The sequence below is a fragment of the Haliotis asinina genome, chromosome 1 (genome assembly GCF_037392515.1).
Source record: "Haliotis asinina isolate JCU_RB_2024 chromosome 1, JCU_Hal_asi_v2, whole genome shotgun sequence".
Classification (NCBI taxonomy): Eukaryota; Metazoa; Mollusca; class Gastropoda; order Lepetellida; family Haliotidae; genus Haliotis; species Haliotis asinina.
Window position 1 is genome coordinate 27,390,517 of NC_090280.1, and position 26,743 is coordinate 27,417,259.

At 42.9% G+C, this 26,743-nt stretch overlaps 1 protein-coding gene across 1 annotated transcript; it reads left to right on the plus strand.

The window, feature by feature from the left end:
• LOC137270257 (uncharacterized) lies at positions 1–26,561 on the plus strand. The gene is made up of 12 exons (XM_067803935.1): positions 1–347; positions 7,105–7,264; positions 7,869–8,039; positions 8,473–8,564; positions 9,305–9,528; positions 11,820–12,073; positions 12,920–13,142; positions 18,110–18,199; positions 24,120–24,328; positions 24,823–25,023; positions 25,897–26,071; positions 26,442–26,561. Exons 1-12 carry the CDS (start codon positions 1–3, stop codon positions 26,555–26,557), a joined length of 2,262 nt encoding a protein of 753 aa, XP_067660036.1. The 3' UTR covers positions 26,558–26,561.
• Positions 26,562–26,743: the final 182 nt, after the last annotated feature.

A 26,743-nucleotide genomic window follows, 5' to 3' on the forward strand; every position in this document is an offset into this window, starting at 1 on the left:
ATGTATTCACATGGTTTTAGAGACCCAGTGAGATGCATCTACACGCTGATACTTAGGATGATATATACCTGTGCTGTGATCCTGCTGTCATCTCTGATACGTATTACGTCATCAGACATCCCCTTTCGCAACGCCTCCCTACCCTGGCAGGTGCGTGTCGAGGATGTGGTGGAGAGACTGACCATCCAGGAGATTCAAGCTCAGCTGGCCAGTGGTCAGGGAGCTACCCCACCTATCATTAGATTAGGTATTGGGGAATACTCTTGGTGGACAAACTGTGGCCGGGGTGATGTTGGTCAGAACGCTACGGCTTTCCCCCAGGCAATTGGCATTGGAGCGTCGTTTGAGTGAGTTATTTGTCCGTTTCCATAGAACGCGTTCCTGTCAATGTGCGGCATGGGTGCACTAATGAAGACCAAAATTTTAGTTTAATAATATGATGAGAGGGAATTGTATTTTATACCTTATGTGTTTTTCTTGCAAATTTAAACGAAAATTGGCCTTCAAAAGTTAAACGAATTTTATCTTTCAATGCATTTCGAATCTTAGGAGAAATGTCGATTTGCTTTTCCAAGAATGTGGATGGAACGAAAGATGAAAGACGAGCGTTCTCTCGTCCCGCTGACGGTCCAGGTTCCATTTCCCACCCAATTCTGGTGTCCACCGCGTGACATTGCTGGAATATTGCTAAAAGCGGCGTAACACTAAATTCAATCACTGTTTCTCAAATGGCTCAAACACATCTGGCTTTGTATTTTTCATATATATATATATATATATATATATATGGTGAATTGAATTGATAGAATTGGTGTGGGTATATATATGTATGTATATATATATATATATATATATATATATATATATCCACACCAATTCTATCTACTGAAATAAAGAACGTAAACTTCAGAGAATAATAAGTGTATAAGTGTGTACCCACACCGATTCTTCTGGGTATAGCGGTCGTTAAAGTAATGTCATTGGATCACCGAATGGTGTCTGAGGAGACAGTTTTGATGGGTTTTTTTCTGTAGGTTTTTCAAAGATAATTTGACACGGAAGCTTTGGAATGTGGCTGTGCCCCGTTTTCCGCACGTGCTTTGAGCAAACCGGTGTCTCCAATCCAGTTTACCTGTATCTAGTGGTGTGACAACTCGGAAACATTTGGTGCTCAGGTTACATCGAGCTAAATCCAGGCCCAGTAGTACTAGAGAAGGTTAAAGAAACTATCCTTGAGGAAATACGTGATGTCAAAACAAACCTGACTAGTCAGACTACTCCCTTAGAACGGACGTGCAAACGCTGACGTCTAAGTGTAACCAGATGGAAAGTACGATAAGCAGCACACAGAACGAAATAAGTGAAGTAGTAGCAGCATTATGTACGGCAACATTGATGCTGTCACAAACAAAAACAGACAACATCCATTTTCCAAACTTTATTTACGTTCACCCCACTGTTTGTCTAACACACCTTGCACACGTGTTCAGATCACTCACAAACTACAGACAACCCACGGTACATCTCACACACTCTACAGGCTCAACATTATGCAAGTGTAATTAGATAAGTAGGTCATTATCAGTCAACATTGAACGGTTGTGGTGTTAAATTTACAACTCAGTTGACCACATATCACATTACACATCCCAGAATGACCTCCGTCAAACTGTCCAGTTCATTTCCACGCATGAACTTTGTTTGCCCAGTTCACTGGTGTTTCAGTCCACTGTTGACAGTCGCTCTCAGTGTCCAACTCCCCTCGCATTTCACACTGGCCACTGCCTGTTGTCTGTATATTTGCGTCTCCAAGTGACGTCCCTTACAGTCCTCGACTGCCCACTCACAGAGATCACATCAACCCCTCGGTTGACCACAGACCAACGTGTGCTCACACCGTGCACCATGCCCTGGGCGCTAAAATACAACAGTATTCTTACAGTTGGATATGTAACTTTTGTGACACCCCGTTCAGTCACCCACGCATTTTTACTGATAAACAATACACTTGTTTCATACATTTTTACACTTCGATACACAATGCATCTTGAAGTGCTATTATTTTCAACAACTGCAGTAAACATTCAATGCATACATCAAACACCATTTATATACCCGCCTCAAACACAATAGAGTCACTACTTGTGTTTCTAGACCTAGCATTTAATAACCAAGTGAAATTAAGTACATGAAAACATTCTTCAACTTCAAATACAAAATAAGCATGCTCACGCATTTCTACACAAATGCCATCCGAAACCACCCAGTGGTATCCCAGCTTTTACTGCCGTGTACGAGCGTCCACCCTCAGTCATCCAGACAGTTACGCTCCATTGACCCCGTGCAGCACGTGCACCATCAACCCCCATCAATACTCCATACAGTTTAGTTACGTTCGGGCGACTCAGTTTCACACCAGAAACAAACCATCACCCACTCGCATCACTTCAGATCTTGACAGATGCACTATCAGAAAAGCTGACATCATGCAAACAAAGATTTCATATTTCGATGGTAAAATTAACCGCCTAAAAGCAGATAGCTGAAGTGACAAATTGATAATTTATAGTGTACCCGAATGCAGTGATGAGCATCGTGTGGTGTGCAAACAGAGGGCGGGCAACTTGATGAATGAGTTTCTCAAGATAAAGAAGTGGCAAACGTCGGACCTTGGTCGCGTTCATCAAATCGGGACTAAACGTCCAAGTTCCGGTCGACCACGCCCACTGATCGCCAACTTCGTGGACACGGGGGATATAATAGAGGCACTCATAGCGAGAACGTCATTAAAAACTGCAGGATATGGAATCTCTACAGAACAGCCCGACAAAGACAGCAGCTCAAGGAACTTGAAGGTAGGGACCAAACATGGGAAATCAATTACCGAGCCGGATGCATGCCGTACCATCCGAAAACAACCCAATGAATCCACAACCCAAAGAACGCTGACAGCACGATGCCGTAACTCTCGCACAGCGCAAGGAAGGACAGCCAGAGGCGCGGTCAAAGCGCGGATGTTATTAACCAATAACGCTGATGACTTTGCTCTTTGCAATGGCAATATAACAACGTCTGACAGTGCATTTTGCGCATTCTGTCATGGAATGTAAGGGACAATTCAATGTTAATGGAAGACTACGTGGTGATGTTACTGGTAAACCCACTTTCATAAGTGCACAAGGAAGTAGTGTAAATGACTATTTAATCTCTTCAGCTGAGGTTTTCGATATGATAGCTGTGTTAAATGTGGGGCAACGTCTTGAATCTGAGCACCAGCTTTTGGAGGTTTTTTTTTTGTTTCTTTCCTAATTTGATACTAGATAAACGACTAGGTATTACACTTAATCTCGCGGAAACGTACAAGTGGAATAGTGCTTTATCAGACCACTTTATAGCCTGCTTAAAAGGCAAAGCTGATGCATTTTCCATAGTTTAACTAAATATGTAGATACTAATGTAGATGCTGTTCTTAGGAAGTTCGGAAGTCATGTACTGGATGCAACCATATATATGAAACTACCTGAAGTTTGATGCCAGATTTTTAGACCAAACACTGAAACGACGAGTGTAGGTCCGCGAAGCGTGACGCAAGAAGTGCGCTCAGGAAATTTAAACGTACACAAAACGACTATAATAGAAAGACTTTTTGTACTTTGAGAAATGAGTATACAGAATCATGCAGAAAATATAGGAACGAAACAAAAGATCTCCGCACTTTCACTAAACATTCGGGTAAATTTGGCGGGAGATTCGTGCCGTGAAAAGTAAAAAATGTGGTTTGTAATATAACAACGGACCAGTGGTTGTCACACTTCCGTTCTGTCTTTTCACGTTTTTACGTAGATTTTGATTGTAATCATTCAGCTTGGTTGCTTTGGAGACCAGTGATGAAGCAGATCTTGGTGCGGAAATCCTTGATTGAAAAATAACCGAAATTGAAATCGTCGATGCCAAAAGAAATCATAAGAGAGGAAAATCACCTGGTCCAAACAGGACTTTAGTAGAGATGTTAAAAGTTTCCAAAGACATTATATTGCCATTTCTTCATAAATTTTTCGACTATTTCAGGCTGGATACATAAGAAGAGTAACATCAATAACCCTGACAGTTACAGAGACATATCTCTTACGAGTAGTATTGATAAATTGTTTACATTTATCCTCGAAGAAATATTAAACATGTGGGCAAATATTAGTGATAAAATTCCTGAAACACAAGCTGGCTTCAGGAAAGGTTATTCCACATCTGAGCATATCCTTACATTGTTTGGAGTTGTGCAAAACTACTTAATAACAAAAACCTTCACTTATTTAAAGCATTTAATGACTTTAGGAAAGCATTTGACTGTGTAAATCGGCAGATATTATTGTCTTGTATAAGGAGGGCGGTATTAGATGGGAAAATGATATTTATGTTACAAGGTATTTATGTCGGTGTACAGGCTTGTGTGCGTATCTATGGGGGATTCTCTGACTGTTTGAGTGCCCATTGGGTGTGAAGCAAAGACGCTTGTTAAGTCCTATTCTTTTGTCCCTCTTCATTAACGAATTGGAAAATGAAATAATTCATAACGGCAAACGTGTACAACTACATCCTGATATTTTGGAAATTTTAATGTCACCGTCCGCTTTCGAAGTGATATTAGTATCGGACACAGTAGTAGGTTTACAGAACCAATCAGACATTTTAGAAAACTACTCGTAAGAATGGAAAATAGATGTTACTATTGATAAATCAAATATTGCTGTATTTATAATGGGTGGATAAATCGCTTATGGCGGCAAATGCGCTTATGGTGGCGCTTCAATGCAAATAGTGCCTGAATATAAATATCTTGGAATACTTTCTAATTATACGTTGAATATGGGTATAACTTCTGTTGCCTTATCAGTAAAGCAAAAAACCTATGGTGTATTTACTTTCATCACTCTGTCCATTAGCACCAATACCACCAAGAATGTGTTTTTTTATACTTTTCGATGCACAGATACAACCAATGTTTTCTTTTGTATTGGGCAGAAATATGGGGTTACCAGACTTTTGAACCGATAGAAAAAATGCATTTATTCGCCTGTGAGAAGTTCCTTAATTTTAACATTACGGCACCAAACTATATTATATATGGAGAATGTGGAAGATACCCTCTTTTTATAAACTCTCCCCTTCGTTGTATAAATTATGGTTCATAATTATGGCGCGTCTATCCAGAAACATCCTGTATAATTTCAATAATATTGGTTACGTTACATGGGCATCAAATATAAGAAATTTGTCATTTTTGTATGGATTTGGATATGCGTGGATTTTACAAGGTGCCGGTAACGAGTGGTTGTTTGTTGACGAATCTCGCCAAAGAGCGTGGATGTCTTTCGCCAGAATTGGATGAATGCCCTTAATCTGAGTTCTAGATTTGATGTCTATAGATTCTTGAAAACTTGATCGAGCCTGGGACATATCTATCAAACATTACAAGGTAGAGACTTAGAAATACAGTTATTAGATTTAGACTTGGTTTGAGGCATAAATGATCAATACTCGCCGTAAACAGTTACTGGCCAAACATCTGAGATTTTGCCTTGTCTGTAGGGCGGATATTGAAGACGAATATCATATATGTGACTCTTACATCGGTCTAAGAAAGGAGTACATTCCATAGAAATATATGGTTCACCCTTACAGGGGATCACTTGTAAGAATTCTATCAACAAAAGACGAATATGTGCATGTAAAATTCTCTGTGGTTAAGGAAGAGTTTCTCCTGTCAACTAATTTCACAATGATATATGCTTTCCACTATCTGCAATGTCCACACTTTGCCTGTCATTATAACACTATGTATATGGACCTGAGCCCTCATTTGCAATAAACTTGATCCTCATCTTGACTCAAAACATAGCACCCAAACGCACTTTATCCAATAAGCGTGGCCTCGTTAGCCTCGAGTTTTGTCATCCTCCTTCGGGTATACAGGAGGCTTCGTTGTGGTAAAGTCAGTCCAGAAACTTTGGTCAGAATGGCAAGACAGTATCTGACTTTTGCTCAAATCTAACAAGCAATAGGTATAGTGAGATCAAGTCATACTCTTCAACAGAAGTCCATCAGCGTCTTATCTCAGCGATGGAACCTCTACCGTCTACGTCAGACTAGATATGTTGCAATGAATGAAGGTTGTGGGCGGCCTAAGAAGACTACACCTAGACAAAACCTTATAATCCTGCGACATGCCGTGTAAAGTAAACGCTGAACTCAGAGCTACCACTCACGTGACCGTACAGACCGTAACAAGCTCATTGCAGTAGGTCTTAAAATCAGACGACCCTACGTCGGCGTTTGGAGGACAAGAAACAAGAGCAACGGAGACTGGGGTCGGCCCGGTGTTATGGTGCAAGACAGCTCCGTCACTGGCATTACACCATGTTTAGGGATGAGTCCAGATTCAATCTTGACTATGCAGAAGGCAGAGTACGGGTTTCGGTCGTCGAAATGAGAGGTATCAGCACAGCAGCATCAAACAGGTGGGCCCGTCATGGTCTGGGGCGGGATTACCTAACTCATCCGTCTTGGTGGACATCTGGCAGGTTTTGCGGAACTGTCAGGAAGTCTCACGTCCTGTGGTAGAAGCGTTTGCCACAACAGGGCGCCGTTTTGAGTGCCAGCAGGACAACGCTTGCCCCCATACATCTCATGTGTCAGCAGAATTTTGAAAGACGTCCAACAGCACACTGCTGTCCTGGCCTACTAAAAGTCCTGACATTCACCCTTTTAAACATTTATGGGATGTGCTCGGTCGAAGGGTTCGTGTAAGGCATGTTTGGACGATCTCTCCCAATGTCTCAGGCAGGATTGGCGTCGTATCCCGAGTGACACAATAAGAACACTGACTGGAATCATGCCCAGACAGTTTAGAGAGCACTTGGAGAACATACTATATATTGACTTTCATCATTTATACAGACAAAAATCTGTCTCAAGCTTATATGATTTAATCTGTCTCGGTATGAAATATTATGCGATCCCTTTTTTTTTCCTTAAGGATATATCACACTGTTTGTATCCACCGTGTTCTTCTTAAAACTGGGAGGCGCATTCGTTAATTATTTTCAGCAAGGACCTGATCTACCGAGTGGCAGAGGCCAGCAGTACAGAGGTTCGAGCCTACTACAACCACTTCGTGAAGATAGGGTCCATGGGCATCCACCAGGCTCTCAGCTGCTGGAACCCCAACATGGACCTCTACAGAGACCCTCGCTGGGGTAGGGGACAGGTGTGGTATTCAACGCACAGTCACAAAGCAGTAGCATATGTTGCGAGGACCCAGTTGACCATGGTCCCGTTGATGGATTAATCGACTTCACTCACTTTGCTTCACACCACCCAGCACTTTTCAACCGGTCGTGTCTATTTGGCTCTACTCCGCTCTAGCCACACCACACCACACCTTCCACGCAACGCAACGCAAAGCAACGCCACCCCACCCCACCCCACCCCACCCCACCCCGCTCCATGCCTCTCCTCCCTGCCTCAGTTCCTCTCCGCTCAGCTCTACTCAGGACCGTTCCGCTCCACACCGCCCCGCCCCGTAATCTCCACTCCTCACCACAGCACACGCCACGCCACGCCACGCCACGCCACGCCACGCCACGCCACGCCACGCCACGCCACGCCACGCCACGCCACGCCACGCAACACACCTCACCGCTCTTGCTGCGTATGTTCCCCGTAAACTGCAACTCCCGCATCAAATGGGTAACTTCCTCGTAACAGGAAGAATACTGGGTTTGCTACTCTACTTCAGATTGATACGTCTGATATTTCAACCATGATTCAATTACAAATTTTAAGATTCAAATTTGAATATGAATTAAAAGGAAACTCTAAGTGAAGACCCCTACCACGCTGGAGAGATGGGGTTTCAGCACGTGAAGGGTCTCCAAGGTAACCATCCACGCTATGTTCGAACTACTTCCGCCTGTAAACACTTCGATGTGGCTGACGGACCGGAAGACTGGCCAGTGGACTCTCATGTGTTTAATTCCAAGGTTTGTCTTCTTCCGCCAAATGGTCAATTCTCTGCTACGTAACCGTTCCATCGCATCATCATCGTCATCATCATCATCATCATCATCATCATCTTCAATTTTATACATGTTTACCATGGCTATCTATAGATATAAATCATAGAGATCCATCATCGGTAAACTGATTTTCAGTAAATATTGATCAAGTATCTTTTGAGCAAAAATGACAAAGAAAACCTTCAAGCCATCAACTCATTTCACATCAGTGACTAGCGGTGACAGGTAGGCTTGGATTACCAACAGTAATAGGAACAACCCATAAATATAGACGTAACTTTGTGTACTTTCTATGTAAATTTCGGCGCTAACTAACAAACCGACCAATGTCATTAGACATAAATAAACATGACCAAGGGGCTGAGTGACGTCTCAAAAGAAGATGTGTTTAACACAGGTTTCAGAACGAGACTTCAGAAGCTACTTCCTGCCTCCCTTCCGGAAATGTGCTGAGGCTGGGTCCTTCGGCTTCCACTGCTCCCTCAACTTGTGAGACCATCTTGTTCTCGTACTTCCGAACAATAATACTTTGTGAGGCTCACTTGTATTTCTAATCACATCTAACTAGCGAAACCAACTCCTTCTTGTCTTACTGAACACGGCTTATTGTAAGTTCTCGTTTTGGGGCGGTGGGGTAGCCTAATGGTTGAAAAGTCCGCTACTCACACTGAAGACTTCAGTTGCCCAAATGGGCACAATGTGTGAAGCCCATTTCTTGTGTCATGATATTGATGGAATATTACCTAGAGTGTTTCTGAAGATTCCCAGAGGTCATACTGCTCTGGTGTTTATAACCACTTGTGAAAACAGTTTGTTTCTAAACATTAGGACAAATAGTGATCATTCTGAAAGCAGACACAACTTTTTCTCACTGGAATATGTAAGAGTATCACAATATTTTCTGCAAACTTTCGGCATAATATTTTTGACCCGTGAAGGCCTGGGATAGAGTAGGCCTTCATGTTTGCCATAAAAGGCGAGTATGCTTGTCCTAAGAGGCGACTAACGGGATCGGGTGGTCAGGCACGCTCACTTGGTTGACGCGTGTCATCGGGTCCCAATTGCGCAGATCGATGCTCATGTTGTTGATCACTGTATTGTCTGGTCCAGACTCGATTATTTACAGACCGCCGCCATACAACTGGAATATTTGCTGAGTGGGACGTAAAACTAAACTCACTCACTCACTGAATATGTTAAGCAGAAATGTATTCATCCTGCCGATTCAGCATCAACGGTGTCCCCGCCTGCGCCAACAAGAAGCTGTTGACAGACATAGTGAGAGGGGAGTGGAACTTCACCGGTTACGTCGCAGCCGACTCCGGAGCTCTCCTCAACATCATCCAGGCCCAGCACTACTTCAATAACACCGTCGACGCCGCCGCTGGCTGTCTGAAGGCTGGGTGTGGCCTGGAAGTACAGTCTGGTGATTTGAGAGTGTATAACTCAATCAGTGAGTGAAAAAGATAATACGGGTACAAATCTCGTTTAAAGAAAATCTGGAGCCCAGAGCTAAATGCTCAAAAACCACAATATTTTGCTGTGCCAGTCCTCTCTTATTCATCTGGGGTGGTTGTTTGGTCCAGACCAGATATCTAGAGTCCTGACCAGACGGATCCTGGCTGAAAGCTAAGCTTACCACCTTCGTTCGTTTCTCAATCGTTTATATATGTCAGTCAAATCAGGAGGTCGGGGGTTGATTAATGTGGAGGTTCTTCCTGATACATTTTATTGTGTAGTTTTGCACATATATATTTATCGGACGATCATCTGGTAATGCATGTCAAGACTCATAATGAAAGCAAGGAATTCCACAGCTATGTCAAGCGTGCCAAGGTTAGTAGGGCAGAATCTGATATTTGAGGTTGGTTCTGTTGACGGTGATGTACTGCTGGAAGGTACAGTGATGGGAGTAAACCAGGTGAAGTTCTACACCAAGTCTGCCCAGAGTCGGTCCTTTGTGGAGAAGCTGTCTGAGAAGCCATTGCATCGTGTGTAAATGCAGTGTGTGGAACAGAGCAGCAATCCTATCGACTCCTTCGCCTGGATGAAGCCGGCTGGTCTTAAGTACATTGCGAAACTGGGGAATTCGGTTTTGTTGCCCAGACCCAGTCAATACCCCATTCGCAATCTCCTAAATGTGAGTCTTAAACAAAGTACAAATATTAAATGCTGTCTAATGAAAAACAGAGACTGTCCAACACCTTGTTTGTGGATGTCTGTCCTTGGCACAAACAGCATATCTTTAAAGACATGATGGCATTGCTCGCTGCTTCTACTACCGTCTCCGCCATGCCTTTGGCTTTGGCTCTGAGGTCCATCCATGGTACGACCCCGAACATGCCCAAGGCGTCTTGGAAAATAATGTGTCTTAAGTTCTTTGGAACAGGCCCATATATTGCCATATTCCTGCCAACAAACCTGATCTTGTCCTTTTTGATAAAGCCTTTGAATCTAGTTTTAATCATTGAAGTTTTTGTTCCTTTTGACAACAATGTGATTAGCAAGATTCAGGAAGAAGTGTGCTAAATATGAAAACCTGGCCTTTGACATGTCTCGATTGCATCCCAAGTACACTGTCTTCAGAATCGCCATTGTTCTCGGTGCCATGGTTTGTATCGCCTGATCTCTTGGCACAGATCAGGGGAGCGTCCGGGTTCTCCAACATGAGCACAACCCTTCTGGCACTCTAGGTGATGCAAAAGGCTGCAATGTTTGAGAGTCTACATATTCTCCGGAAAATGTTTGGAGTGTTCGACTTGGCAGCGTTTCATGGGAGAATCCCCATTCGCTGCCTCAGCTGCATGTAGAGGGGACAAGGAGCCTGTCCGCTGTCCGCTGCATACCATCTTTAATCTGTAAAAGACAACAGTAATAATCGCGAACGTGAAGATTCTTGTTTAAAGGTGCTTATCTAAGGATGTAATTGTTCGCGTGCAGGTACATGAATATATGTGTTTGTAAACTTTACATATATGTGTCTCGGGGTGAAGCTGATTTCGAGATGATATAGACGTTTGTCTAACGGTGTAAATGCTTCGAATTGCTGGATGTTTTAGGAATATACTGTGGTACTGATTCTCACTGTGAATTATTTCTATGTCGACTATGATATGTATCACTGCTTTGAACCAACAGTATCTTAATTATTGAAATGTCGGGGCATAGACGTTAATGAGATGTAACACATTAAAATACATTTGTGTCATCCATAGAATAACTGATTATATAATTTTGTATCGCCTGTCCTGGGGTAGTCAGTTCATTCAGGGCAATACTCAGTACTTGAACTTGAAGTAGATCCTATGTCTCTAACACAACCGGAGTATGTTCTAGAGACATTGCTATAACCTGCTTCTTCAACCCATGTTCTTACGAGCCATATGCTTCCATTAACCTACTGGCACTTGAAGATCCTTGTGCCAACCCCCATTCGAAGAACCATGCTCTTCAGTCATGTTCTTAAGACCCATATGTTTCCACAACTCTACCGACGTTTGAGGATCCTTTCTACCACCTTCTTCATCGATCCACTTTTGCTGTTAGAAGCGGCTTGATCATGGGATTTCTGCTGCAGTTTGTCATTGTGTCTCATTTCAATACATCGATAGTCGAGATGTCAATCACTGGCTGGTCTGGTCCAGGTTCGATCATTCAGAGAATATTTTCTCTCAAAGCCTAAGAGTGGCATTAAACAATAGAAGGTCCCTGAATAACATTTGACGACTATATTATTGTTTACAGTTGATGCAATACATCAGAACAAAGTATCGGAAGATTTTGTCCGGGAGCAGATGAAACCATTCCTCTACACCAGATTAAGACTCGGAGAGTTCGACCCGCGGGAGATGAACCCGTACAATGACCTTGACATTGATGAAGTCGTGCTCAGCTCCACACACCGACAGCTGGCTGTAGAAGCAGCTATCAAGAGTTTCGTCTTGCTCAAAAATGCTGATAGCTTTCTACCCATCAAGACCCTTTATAGCCACGTTGCTGTAAGTCTCATTGGGACTTTAGTGATTGCGTTTTCACGCTGCTTTTAGCAACACTCGAGCAATGGGGGTGTGGGGGACACCAGAAATGGGCTTTAGTGGAGAACTGTGTATAACGAGCGAACGCTTTAAGCACTAGGCTACCCCACCGCCAAGCCTCTACACAAGACCTGCAGGACGTTTCTTGTCAAACGATGAGAGCTTCCAGTGTTTCTCTGTAAAGCCTTATTCAATTTCCCACATGGATATAATGTATGAAGCCCATTTCCGGTGTCCTCCACCGAGATATTGATGGAATATTGCTAAAAGTGGTGTAAAACCTCACTCACTCATTAAGCTAGAATCAGAAACCAGTAACATAACCTGACAATGTGTCATTTATCATTACCTTAATGTGACGCTTAAATAAAACAGCTTCAACATTTGCTTCAGAACTGACAAGATGAAATTATTCTTATTTGTTATACCTATTTCACGAACACTTGCTGTAGTTGTGATAAATGTGCTTATAATGTTCATTTCAGTTTGAAGGTTGATGTAGAACTTCGTCGCGTACCTGTACACTGTATAATTTCTTCTGACAACCTAAACTGAACAGTAAAAGAAACGCACGTTTCGAGAAAACGAAATCACACGAAGCAAGCATTTATATTTTAAGTTTTCTATGTAAAAAACCCATTAAAACAGCTGCGTTTCTTATTTTGTTGAGTATAAATCCAGACTTTTGAAAAAGGGTTGAGTCGATTACCCAAGGGTTTGTCAATGACTGAGACCCAAAATTAGTCCGTGTTCGAAGTCAATCCAGTCACTGATTGACACACAACATGTTAGAGAGCGATTCTGTTTCAGGTAGTTGGTCCTATGGCAAATGACAGTCAGCAGGTGTTTGGCGATTACGCCCCGAGTCCTGACCCCCGTTACATCAGCTCCCCTCTGTCCGGACTGGTCAGACTGGGCACCATGGCCACCCATGCTGCTGGCTGTTCCAGCACCTTCTGCGTGGACTACCGGAAGGGGGCCGTGGTAAAGGCGCTGCAAGGAGCTGACGTGGTGTTCGTGTGTCTCGGAACAGGTGAAAACCTGCATCAGTATACAAGTGTGAGTGAGGGAGTGTGGTTTTGGCAATGTTCCAGCAACAGGACTTGGGACACATTCACAAATTGCACACATGTGGGGAATTTAACCCGAGTCTTCTGCCTGACGAACTGTAGCATTAACTCCTAGGTTGTTCCAGAGAGTGAGACGGAGAGGGAGAGTTTAGACAGGGACGCGTGCATGTGTCTGGAGTATTATCATTCATGAATCCTTGTATTGTATACAACGGATTGCACACATGAGTCACAGAAGTAAACATACACAGAATATCTGTTGTTGTGGAAGAGCGTATAGGTTTATTGCAACTATGCTTCCGGTACTAAGCTGTTTCTTTTGCCATATATGAGACGGTGCCAAGCTTACTTCCGGTACCAGATTTCTTGTGACACGCGGATGTTTAAGAACCAGTTCTGGTTCCAAATTGCGCCCCTCCAAATATGACTTTAATAGACCGGACCTTGTGTTCGTTGTTTGTCACCGGTCTCGCAAAGCACCGTTCACTACTTACAACATAAGATTCAGATAGATAACCGTATGTCCACAGTTCGACTTATAGTGACGATAGGCAGGCGGAGGATACAGTGTTGTAACTTTACTCTGCTCTTGTAATGTACTGGTCAGGCTATCGAGGAGGATACAGTGTTGTAACTTTACTCTGCTCTTGTAATGTACAGGTCAGGCTATCGAGGAGGAGGATACAGTGTTGTAACTTTACTCTGCTCTTGTACTGTACAGGTCAGGCTATCGAGGAGGAGGATACAGTGTTGTAACTTTACTCTGCTCTTGTAATGTACAGGTCAGGCTACCGAGGAGGAGGATACAGTGTTGTAACTTTACTCTGCTCTTGTAATGTACTGGTCAGGCTATCGAGGAGGAGGATACAGTGTTGTAACTTTACTCTGCTCTTGTAATGTACAGGTCCGGCTATCGAGGCGGAGGATACAGTGTTGTAACTTTACTCTGCTCTTGTGATGTACTGGTCAGGCTGTCGAGGAGGAGGATACAGTGTTGTAACTTTACTCTCCTCTTGTAATGTACAGGTCAGGCTATCGAGGAGGAGGATACAGTGTTGTAACTTTACTCTGCTCTTGTAATGTACAGGTCAGGCTATCGAGGAGGAGGATACAGTGTTGTAACTTTACTCTGCTCTTGTAATGTACTGGTCAGGCTATCGAGGAGGAGGATACAGTGTTGTAACTTTACTCTGCTCTTGTAATGTACAGGTCAGGCTATCGAGGCGGAGGATACAGTGTTGTAACTTTACTCTGCTCTTGTGATGTACTGGTCAGGCTGTCGAGGAGGAGGATACAGTGTTGTAACTTTACTCTGCTCTTGTAATGTACAGGTCAGGCTATCGAGGAGGAGGATACAGTGTTGTAACTTTACTCTGCTCTTGTAATGTACTGGTCAGGCTATCGAGGAGGAGGATACAGTGTTGTAACTTTACTCTGCTCTTGTAATGTACAGGTCAGGCTATCGAGGAGGAGGATACAGTGTTGTAACTTTACTCTGCTCTTGTACTGTACAGGTCAGGCTATCGAGGAGGAGGATACAGTGTTGTAACTTTACTCTGCTCTTGTAATGTACTGGTCAGGCTATCGAGGAGGAGGATACAGTGTTGTAACTTTACTCTGCTCTTGTGATGTACAGGTCAGGCTATCGAGGAGGAGGATACAGTGTTGTAACTTTACTCTGCTCCTGTGATGTACTGGTCAGGCAATCGAGGAGGAGGATACAGTGTTGTAACTTTACTCTGCTCTTGTGATGTACTGGTCAGGCTATCGAGGAGGAGGATACAGTGTTGCAACTTTACTCTGCTCTTGTGATGTACAGGTCAGGCTATCGAGGAGGAGGATACAGTGTTGTAACTTTACTCTGCTCTTGTACTGTACAGGTCAGGCTATCGAGGAGGAGGATGCAGTGTTGTAACTTTACTCTGCTCTTGTAATGTACAGGTCAGGCTATCGAGGAGGAGGATACAGTGTTTTAACTTTACTCTGCTCTTGTGATATACTGGTCAGGCTATCGAGGAGGAGGATACAGTGTTGTAACTTTACTCTGCTCTTGTGATGTACTGGTCAGGCTATCGAGGAGGAGGATACAGTGTTGTAACTTTACTCTGCTCTTGTAATGTACTGGTCAGGCTATCGAGGAGGAGGATGCAGTGTTGTAACTTTACTCTGCTCTTGTGATGTACAGGTCAGGCTATCGAGGAGGAAGATACAGTGTTGTAACTTTACTCTGCTCTTGTAATGTACTGCTCAGGCTATCGAGGAGGAGGATACAGTGTTGTAACTTTACTCTGCTCTTGTGATATACTGGTCAGGCTATCGAGGAGGAGGATACAGTGTTGTAACTTTACTCTGCTCTTGTGATATACTGGTCAGGCTATCGAGGAGGAGGATACAGTTTTGTAACTTTACTCTGCTCTTGTGATGTACTGGTCAGGCTATCGAGGAGGAGGATACAGTGTTGTAACTTTACTCTGCTCTTGTGATGTACAGGTCAGGCTATCGAGGAGGAGGATACAGTGTTGTAACTTTACTCTGCTCTTGTAATGTACTGGTCAGGCTATCGAGGAGGAGGATGCACTGTTGTAACTTTACTCTGCTCTTGTACTGTACAGGTCAGGCTATCGAGGAGGAGGATACAGTGTTGTAACTTTACTCTGCTCTTGTGATGTACAGGTCAGGCTATCGAGGAGGAGGATACAGTGTTGTAACTTTACTCTGCTCTTGTGATGTACTGGTCAGGCTATCGAGGAGGAGGATGCAGTGTTGTAACTTTACTCTGCTCTTGTGATGTACTGGTCAGGCTATCGAGGAGGAGGATACAGTGTTGTAACTTTACTCTGCTCTTGTAATGTACAGGTCAGGCTATCGAGGCGGAGGATACAGTGTTGTAACTTTACTCTGCTCTTGTGATGTACTGGTCAGGCTATCGAGGAGGAGGATACAGTGTTGTAACTTTACTCTGCTCTTGTGATGTACAGGTCAGGCTATCGAGGAGGAGGATACAGTGTTGTAACTTTACTCTGCTCTTGTAATGTACTGGTCAGGCTATCGAGGAGGAGGATACAGTGTTGTAACTTTACTCTGCTCTTGTGATATACTGGTCAGGCTATCGAGGAGGAGGATGCAGTGTTGTAACTTTACTCTGCTCTTGTGATGTACTGGTCAGGCTATCGAGGAGGAGGATACAGTGTTGTAACTTTACTCTGCTCCTGTGATGTACAGGTCAGGCTATCGAGGAGGAGGATACAGTGTTGTAACTTTACTCTGCTCTTGTAATGTACAGGTCAGGCTATCGAGGAGGAGGATACAGTGTTTTAACTTTACTCTGCTCTTGTGATGTACTAGTCAGGCTATCGAGGAGGAGGATGCAGTGTTGTAACTTTACTCTGCTCTTGTGATGTACAGGTCAGGCTATCGAGGAGGAGGATACAGTGTTGTAACTTTACTCTGCTCTTGTGATGTACTGGTCAGGCTATCGAGGAGGAGGATACAGTGTTGTAACTTTACTCTGCTCTTGTGATATACTGGTCAGGCTATCGAGGAGGAGGATGCAGTGTTGTAACTTTACTCTGCTCTTGTGATGTACAGGTCAGGCTATCGAGGAGGAGGATACAGTGTTGTAACTTTACTCTGCTCTTGTGATGTACAGGTCAGGCTATCGAGGAGGAGGATACAGTGTTTTAACTTTACTCTGCTCTTGTGATATACTGGTCAGGCTATCGAGGAGGAGGATACAGTGTTGTAACTTTACTCTGCTCTTGTGATGTACTGGTCAGGCTGTCGAGGAGGAGGATACACTGTTGTAACTTTACTCTGCTCTTGTAATGTACAGGTCAGGCTATCGAGGAGGGGGATACAGTGTTGTAACTTTACTCTGCTCTTGTGATGTACAGGTCAGGCTATCGAGGAGGAGGATACAGTGTTGTAACTTTACTCTGCTCTTGTAATGTACAGGTCAGGCTATCGAGGAGGAGGATACAGTGTTGTAACTTTACTCTGCTCTTGTACTGTGCAGGTCAGGCTATCGAGGAGGAGGATACAGTGTTGTAACTTTACTCTGCTCTTGTGATATACTGGTCAGGCTATCGAGGAGGAGGATGCAGTGTTGTAACTTTACTCTGCTCTTGTAATGTACAGGTCAGGCTATCGAGGAGGAGGATGGAGTGTTGTAACTTTACTCTGCTCTTGTAATGTACAGGTCAGGCTATCGAGGAGGAGGATACAGTGTTGTAACTTTCCTCTGCTCTTGTGATATACTGGTCAGGCTATCGAGGAGGAGGATACAGTGTTGTAACTTTACTCTGCTCTTGTAATGTACAGGTCAGGCTATCGAGGAGGAGGATACAGTGTTGTAACTTTACTCTGCTCTTGTGATGTACTGGTCAGGCTATCGAGGAGGAGGATACAGTGTTGTAGCTTTACTCTGCTCTTGTGGTGTACTGGTCAGGCTATCGAGGAGGAGGATACAGCGTTGTAACTTTACTCTGCTCTTGTAATGTACAGATCAGGCTATCGAGGAGGAGGATACAGTGTTGTAACTTTACTCTGCTCTTGTAATGTACAGGTCAGGCTATCGAGGAGGAGGATACAGTGTTGTAACTTTACTCTGCTCTTGTGATGTACTGGTCAGGCTATCGAGGAGGAGGATACAGTGTTGTAACTTTACTCTGCTCTTGTGATGTACAGGTCAGGCTATCGAGGAGGAGGATAGAGTGTTGTAACTTTACTCTGCTCTTGTAATGTACAGGTCAGGCTGTCGAGGAGGAGGATACAGTGTTGTAACTTTACTCTGCTCTTGTAATGTACTGGTCAGGCTATCGAGGAGGAGGATACAGTGTTGTAACTTTACTCTGCTCTTGTAATGTACAGGTCAGGCTATCGAGGAGGAGGATACAGTGTTGTAACTTTACTCTGCTCTTACGATGTACAGGTCAGGCTATCGAGGCGGAGGGACGTGACAGACACAACATCTCACTGCCGGGACAGCAACTGCAACTTCTACTGGACGCCGTCAACAACAGTAAGACATAACCTACATCACACATGCAATATGAGCTACAGAACACTTTTCACAATCATATGACAAATGTGTTCATGAATTGCTATCAAACTGTCATGATACGATGTGTTTGCGTACCCTGGTCCACTGCTAGCAGAGGTCAAAATACATGCAAAGTCACAGAAAGTGCTCAATACCATAACATACACTACATACCACAGTATAGTGGGGAAACCATGAACTCCTTTGCTTAATTAAATCAAATTCTGGGACTGGTGCAGTGGATTCTAACGCAGTGTGCGAGTTAGTTTGCCAGTCAGTCGGGCAAGCAATGCCTGAAAGTTACTATCCCACAAAAAACTTACCCGCCCAAAATTTGAATATAGAAACTAGGCAAAGCATTACTAAATAATGAGAACATAATATTTTAGCCATGACACGGATTGCATCATTCATTTGTATCAGGCCATAATCTTGCATGATTTAAAAGTGTATGACAACTCAACAAGTGTGATTTATTTACAAAATAATCCAGTGTATGAATAACGTCTGCCCGGCGTCCCGCTGCTTTCTAGTTACATGGCGTGTTTATATTACTATTTTATTTTATAGCTGGCCCTGTGCGCCAAAACATTTTCCAAGGGTATATATTTGACCATGTTATTGACCACGGGAAATATTTCGAAAATAATTTCCAGCTGTGGTAACTAGCTGATGTCTGTGTAGTCCATGATCAGTCAAACCGTAACTTTCACAGATCAACCTGCCCATATATCAACACTAAACGTGACTGGTCTGGGGAATGATTTCAGCCAATGAATAATGTCGTTCTCTTCTGATGGCAGTGACACTTAAAGGACCACTACACTCAATTTTTTGGTACTCTTTTTATCACGGGATATGAAAGACTTTTGGTTAGTCATAAACGAAACACCATTTAAAAAAAACTTGTTGTTAATTAATACCAAGCGCTAAAAAAAACCGCCTGCTTCTCTCTCACCCGCAAACGAAACCGCAGACAGGTTATGTAACTCTGTCGCCAGAGCCCTACAGTGACGTCATAGAAGGAACGATTTCCTGTTAAATGTATAGAAAATGTGTAGGAAGCTCGTCATTTTGCTGATTTCTCGACGTCACCAAACACATTGAATTGTTATGTTGCCGTCAATTGTTCCTTGGGGTCGGGTGATGGTGTCACTATGCACTGATTTCCACCAGACTCCGTAGTTTGTGCTTAAATTGATTGTTTGTGTGTGCGAAGTGAGCTTTGTGGAAGCCTGTGGTATATACTAAAACTGATGGTTCGCCCCCAACCACGCTTCCAAGATAGGAAATGGAGTTCAAGTTTCATCGAGTTTATAAAATCAAAACTGCTTACTACACAAACTAAAAGTGCTTTGTGGTTCAACTTCTTGATCGGCAAGAAGTTGAACCATAAAGCACTTTTAGTTTGATTCCTCCAACTTCTAAATGCCTTTGAAATAACTGCTTTCTACACATTGCTGACCAAAAGGATTTTGCATGAATATAACGCTTTCTTCCTCGGAAACGAGGTTGTGGTCGAAGTGACAATATTATCGTAAGTAATATTATATTGATCCCTTATATTAACCGATTCCAAGAGTGAAATTGTTATGTTATAAGCAATGTCATGTAAAGTCCTAATGTCCATCAATAAAATACATTATTAACTACAAGTAGAAAGTAATTTTGATTTTGTAAGTCGGTGAAAACAAACTTAAATAGCATTCATCCTCAGACAGAGCACCGCCATTTTTTAAAATCGTGAAGTCACGGGCAAAAGTCCTTTAGAATTAAAGAGATTATGATTTGTTCTCACCAGGTTAGAAAATCAAAACTGGTAGTTAAATATGCATTTGAATCATGGCCAAAAGGATTTTGCATGACACAACTTTTAACATAAGGACTTCTTCCAAAGAAGCAAGGTGGGGGTCGACGTGACATTTATATTGCAAGCAATGATATATTGACCTCCACCTCACCTCCAAGAGTGAAATTGTTATGTTATAAGCAATGTCATGCAAAATCCTTTTGTTCATCAATAAAATACATATTTTACTACCAGTAGAAAGTAATTGTCCTTTTGTAAGTCGGTGAAAACAAACTTAAATAGCATTCATCCCAAGACAGGGCGCCGCCGTTTTTGAAGGTCAAATCCATTTGAATTAATGAGATTATGTATGGTTTGTACTCATCAAGTTAGAAAATCAAAACTACATAAATATGTACTAGTATTTGAATCATTACCAAAAGGAGTTTGCATGACACAACCTGTAACACAACCTAAGCGAGGTCGGGGTCGAAGTGAAAATACTGCGCGATAAATGTCTTCACTTGCTAAATTTTCTTGGTTTGTAACGCTCACTCACCAGTATGTAGACACTTGTCAGTATACGTCTTTATACTTGGTCTCATAATCCTAATTACTTCATAATCATACTTGTATGCATTTTGAAACTTAATAAAAAGAAGCGATCTGCGAATGTGTAACAGGAATGTAATATGTAGACATTTCATAGTTTGCCTATATGAATCATAATTCGCACGCACGCCCTAGTGTATGTCGTCTGCATCATCACACTTAACGACGAAAACAATGGTTCTGTTGAAAGCTACGACAACTTATTAAAAACAAAAATGCAAATATTAAAATTAAAGTTATAGGAGCGATATCAGTCTATTACCTTCTTCGGGGAATGTATCCATCAATATAAACAAAAACAAGTGATATATAATTCATCTGCAGATTTCCCAAGTGATGTGTCTTTTAACAGTCTCATATACGAAAACGTGATGTATCGTTTCAGGTTTTTCACACTGCTGTATAGTTTCATTGGTTACCCAAGATAGCACACCTGGCAACTAATTGCATAATGTGCGTCATTCTTTTTAAAAAGTTATTTAGTTAGTCAATAATGAGCAATCAATCAATGTATTGGCGGTTAATCCTTTGAAAGAAGGGTGTTGTCGTACATAGACACAGACACGACAGAGTGTATTCAGTATAGATTAGTAAATGTACACACATAAACACTACCTTTTGACAAATCCCCCATTTAAATCCCCATAAAACTAATTAATCAATCAGCGTGTTATCGGTGAATCCTTTGATCGATCCAGACAAAAGAAATGCCAAATGGGGGCCTTTGTCGGGTAATCTAAGTGGCGTTACCACTAATTATACCTGTTATAAATTCATTAAGTGAGCATCAAGTGAATGATGACAAATAACGTGCAGGTTTATACCACCTAACACGGATTACAACCTAGCGACACCAAGTGATTTTGACAGAATCGTTTATGAAAACAAGGGTTGTAACTCGAAAACTAGGCAAAGCAGGAGACAAAACTAAATGATAGTAGATTGTGAGAACATATAGCTTTCATTTTTCTCAACAGCTTTCGCGATTTCAGGTTTGTACAAACCTGTAAACGAAATAGTTTAACCCCTGAAATGTAGATGAATACTTCACAGACCCTCATGTCTATACCCACTAATACGTCACGGAGACGCGCCGCTCTGATTGGCTGAAATTTCGTTTGCGGCTGAGAATTGAGCACTGTTGACAAAAAGGTCGATTTAAGGTAATTAAAGATCGAAATGAGCAGTTTTAATGACGGGGTTTCATTTATGACGATGTCAGCAAGTGATTTTGTATTTGTACCCTATTAGAGTACATGTGACCTTTAATGAATTAACAGTGACCAGCAAGTCATGGTTTTATTAAATTTGCTTTTGCACATGTTTAAGTTTACCTCATTACAAACAATTAATTAATTAATTTCCTTTAACGCCATATCTCTCTTTCCCATATTTAATAAGGTCTGGTTACATGTTAGCAGGGCCGACAACATTTTTAGTTATCAGCCCTGTGGGCTCCCTGTCTTTGTGTAAAAGTTTCAAACATTGAACAACCCATGAAAATTCACTAGCCAGCGGCCAGTCGGGCCAGTCACTTTGTAGGTTTACTGGCCCGACTGGATTATTACTTGCCACAGGCTAACGAACAAGGTCCTATTTGGCACAATGGTCTGACGTCTGCGTCAAGATTAATGCGGTCATATGTTATATCGGAGTCTCCATGTGCGTGTGTGCGTCTTCGCGGGAACTGTTGTCTTCTCCGACAAAATTCGGTGTTGCATCTCGATGGCAAAGGACCCGTGAAGGTCCCGGGATAGAATAGGCCTTCAGCATCACATGCGTGCCATATAAGGTGACTATGCTTGTCCTAAGAGGCGACTAACGGGATTGGGTGGTCAGGCTCGCTGACTTGGTTGACACATGTCATTGGTTCCCAAATACGCAGATTGATGCTCATGTTCTTGATCACTGGATTGTCTGGTCCAGACTCCATTATTTACAGACCGCCGCCGTATAGCTGGAATATTGCTGAGTGCGGCGTAAAACTACTCTCACTCACTCATTCACTCACTCGCTCACTCGATGGCAAAGTGAAAGAATGGCGTGGGAGCGGTTTGCAGATGACTGTGTCCTGGAAGAGACTTGTAGGGAGATTCGTGCATAATGGTGTTCCAGAATATTGGTCCTGGTAAAGCAAATGGTGTAACATCTATCCGCTACTTTGATCAAGCTCTGAGTCCCTTCGTCGTGCCACATTTTGGTCGTCATGGAAATCTCGTCTTCCAGCAGGACAACGCGCGTTCCCATACTGCCATAGCAACAAGAGACTTTCTCTATCAACACGGCATACAAAGTCTTCAATCACAGGCCCTCACCCCTTAAAGTGAGACTTAAACCCGACAGAACACTTGTGGGGCGAGGTTCAGGAAAGGCTCAATAATGTGCGACGACAACTGCAGCTGTACACTTTCAGGCGTACCACCGAGTATGGGCGCAAGTTTCTATGGCCTTCATCAACCGTCTCATCCACTCCATGTACAGACGATGCAGCGCTGTCATCAACGCCCAAGGTGGCCATTCACGTTTTGACTGTCGGGTCGCGCTGTCGCGCCACCTGACGTCATTTCTGACTTGTAATTGTCTGAAATTCGTCTTTAAGCATTGATGATCAAACACGTCAATTTTAAAATCTTTCCGACAATTATTGAGTTAATTACATGTGTGTGGATTAAACTGATTACCAATTCCAAAAAAAGAGTGACGTTTGGAGGGGTTTTTGTGTGTGAGTGTTTTTGGTTTTTTTTCTTTTTTGCTTATACCACGTATATGTTTCTGCCTTGGTATAACACTACGAATCAAAGTTGTTTGACCTTTTTATTTCACGAACTTCCATCAGGCTCGTGAGTGTAGCCTATAAGTCCGGTTGATGCGTTGTGTCAGCCAAGGTCCATTCAGACCAGTGAAGAAGAGCTTCTGTTCGCTTCTGACCTATGGGTCTGGGCCCCCAGCTTTTAATTCTAGTGTCTGGCTGTCCTTTGCCCTTGTTTACGACTCACGGTTGCCATTGTAAAATTTACATGGGTGCCTTGCCTTTGAAGTATGTTGATAAGTATACACGTCTACAAGGCATCCTTTGGAACTACAAGGTGATATGTACTATCGTGAGTCGCAAACAGGCCTGACATCTCGGTCAGCCAGCCAAGCCATTACATAAATTTAACTGAACACAGTTGCAGTTACTGTGTTATTTTGTTGGTTAACGCCATTGTCTGTTACATTATTTCGTTTAATTGCTTTGAAAACGCTTGAAGTTAGTAATTTCAGAACTCTCTAATGTTTCCTTTTCACTTATAACACTGTTCTTATCAAATTATAAACTTCACATCATATCATGTCACTTGCGTAAATAACTTCCACACATTGTACCTATGTGGGGATTCGAACACGAGTCTTCTGCGGGACAAGCTAACGATTTATCCACTAGGCTACCCCACCCCACTGAAATATCAAGGTCAGTGATGACGCCTCCCTTTATGAAAACCATTCTGTTTTCCCCAGCGGACAAGCCCGTGGTGTTGATTTTGATCAACGGCGGCCCCCTCAACATCGGTTGGGCCATGGCAAATCCACGCGTCGTAGCCATTTTGGAATGTTTCTATCCGGCTCAAGGAGCAGGCGACGCCATTTTGTCTTCTTTGACCAACACTGGGATGGGGTCTGTACCAGCTGCCAGACTGCCCTTCACATGGCCGAGCACTGATAGTCAGGTGAAAGTTTTGTGCATCCGTTTGTGTCCAGGCGCTGATAAGCAGGTCAGAAAGTCAACTAAAGTCCGACCCGTGGCCTACAAGTTATTTTCGTTATTTGTTGTATCATCCAGAGTGACGAGTGGCGATTGAGTATGCATTTACGCCGCTTTCAGCAATATTTCAGTAATTTCATGGCTGTGGACACCAGAAATGGGCAAACACATTGTATCCATCTGGGAAATGGAGTTCGGGTCGTTGGCGTGAAGAGCGAACACTTTAACCATTAGGTTAACCCCACTGCCCCTTATCAGCTATCACACTGATGGGTGCGTACGTACTGTGGAACGCGAGCCAACTGACATTGAAAGACCCACAGTGATTGCAATACGATGAGCAATTTACCAAACTCTCTTTATTCACTCATCCCATACAAACTTAACTTCGCTAAAATCAACTTGTAAACAAAGATCATATTTATGCATCATTTTCCATATTCAAATCTACTCTTGCAGATTCCTCCGATGGTGAACTATTCCATGGCTGGTCGGACATACTGGTTCTTCGATGGAGAGCCTGCCTTTCCCTACGGCTACGGCTTGTCGTACACCACGTTCAGATATGATGACTTTACCTGCGACATCACCGTCATGGCTGGGGAGGGGCTGTGGTGTAGTGTCACCGTCTACAACACGGGGTCGTATGACGCTGATGAGGTCAGTAGACACAAGATACACATCATTGGCTCATGTGAGTTCTAGGCGTGTGAGGTCGCCTAGTGCTTAAAGCGTTCCCTCGTCACGCCGAAGACCCGAGTTCGAATTCCTACATGGGTACAATGTATGGAACCCATTTCCGGTGTCCTCTGCCGGGTTATTGCTGGAACATTGCTGAAGGCGACGTAAAACCCTACTCACTCACTAGATCAAGTCTTCTGGTCCAGACTCCATTGTTTCCAGACCACCGCCTTTCGTTACACATCACAAATATGGATGTTTGATACTGTGCGCAGTTGACGCTGTGTATTGTTGCTGTTATCTTCTTGTGTTTCTCTTAGTGTTATTGTAATATCTGTACAGATTTCCTGTGAAATTCTTGTGTGTTCCTTCTCGTGAAGATCCTGGTTAGGATTGGTCTTCAGCAACCCATGTTTGTCGTAAAAGGTTCGCTGAGTTGGTTGACATATGTCATCGTATTCCCTTTCCATAGACCGATGCTCATGCTGTTGATCACTACATTGTCTTGTCCATAACCGATTAGTTACAGATCGACACCATATATCTACAGTCTTGCTGAATGTGGCATTATCGAACAAACACACCAACCAAACGAATCTCTCATTCTTATCAAAGTATAGATTTGTCCTCTCTATTGCATTTGCAGGTGTCTGTCTGTTACTTGATGTTGAAAAGATGAAAATATGCTCATATTTTTTTAAAAAAACAGCAATTGAGTAACGGGTGGAAGTCTTTAGAAGTCACGTCACATAAGTGAAGATGTTGTCCACGACGTTGCTGGGGATTGCGTCATAAAGCTGTTAATCGTCTTTATTCTATGTTGTTCCCATAAAAAACATGTTGACTTTCCAGGTAACCCAGGCCTATATGTCGTGGCAAAATACGTCACTTCCTGTACCCAGAATTCAGCTGGTGTCGTTCACCAGGACAACCATCATGTCTGGTAGGTCTGCTGTTTACGAGTTTACACTGGACCCCAGGAACATGGCCGTGTGGACAGATGATGACGGATGGGTGGTTGTCCCAGGTTAGTCGGATAACGACAGTGAGTGAGTGAGTGAGTGAGTGAGTGAGTGAGTGAGTGAGTGAGTGAGTGAGTGAGTGAGTGAGTGAGTGAGTGAGTGAGTGAGTGAGTGAGTGAGTGAGTGAGTGAGTGAGTGAGTGTTACGCGGCTTTTAGAAATATCATGCCGAGGGCCATGGGAAAAATGTGTCGACCCCATTACTAGTGTCTCCAGCCGTGACATTGCTGGAATATAAAACTGAGCTCACTCACTCACTCAAAACAGTTTCTCTGTAAGCACATGAATATTACGAATATTATTGTTAGTATTTTACCAAAGCCGTGTGACCTTTGTCCACACACCCCTGGCGGTGACACGTATTTTTTCGATATAGGTATGATGGACATCTATGTTGGAGGTCAGCAGCCCAATCAGCGGATGTCTGTCGGATCTAACGTGGAACACAGACAGTTTCAAATTATAGGAACTAAAATTTTAGGAAGATATTAAATTGCCGAGATCATTTCTCACTTGCGTTGTTTATCTGTGGATAAGTGTGGGTTTTTTGCAATCCAGAGGTTTGTACTTATATATTCAAAAGTGGTTTCCAGAAAATAACACTACCTACAGCTTCAACAGTCACGCATTACAGCACAGCTATGACACTCCACAATCCAACTCAGAGGATACAAAACA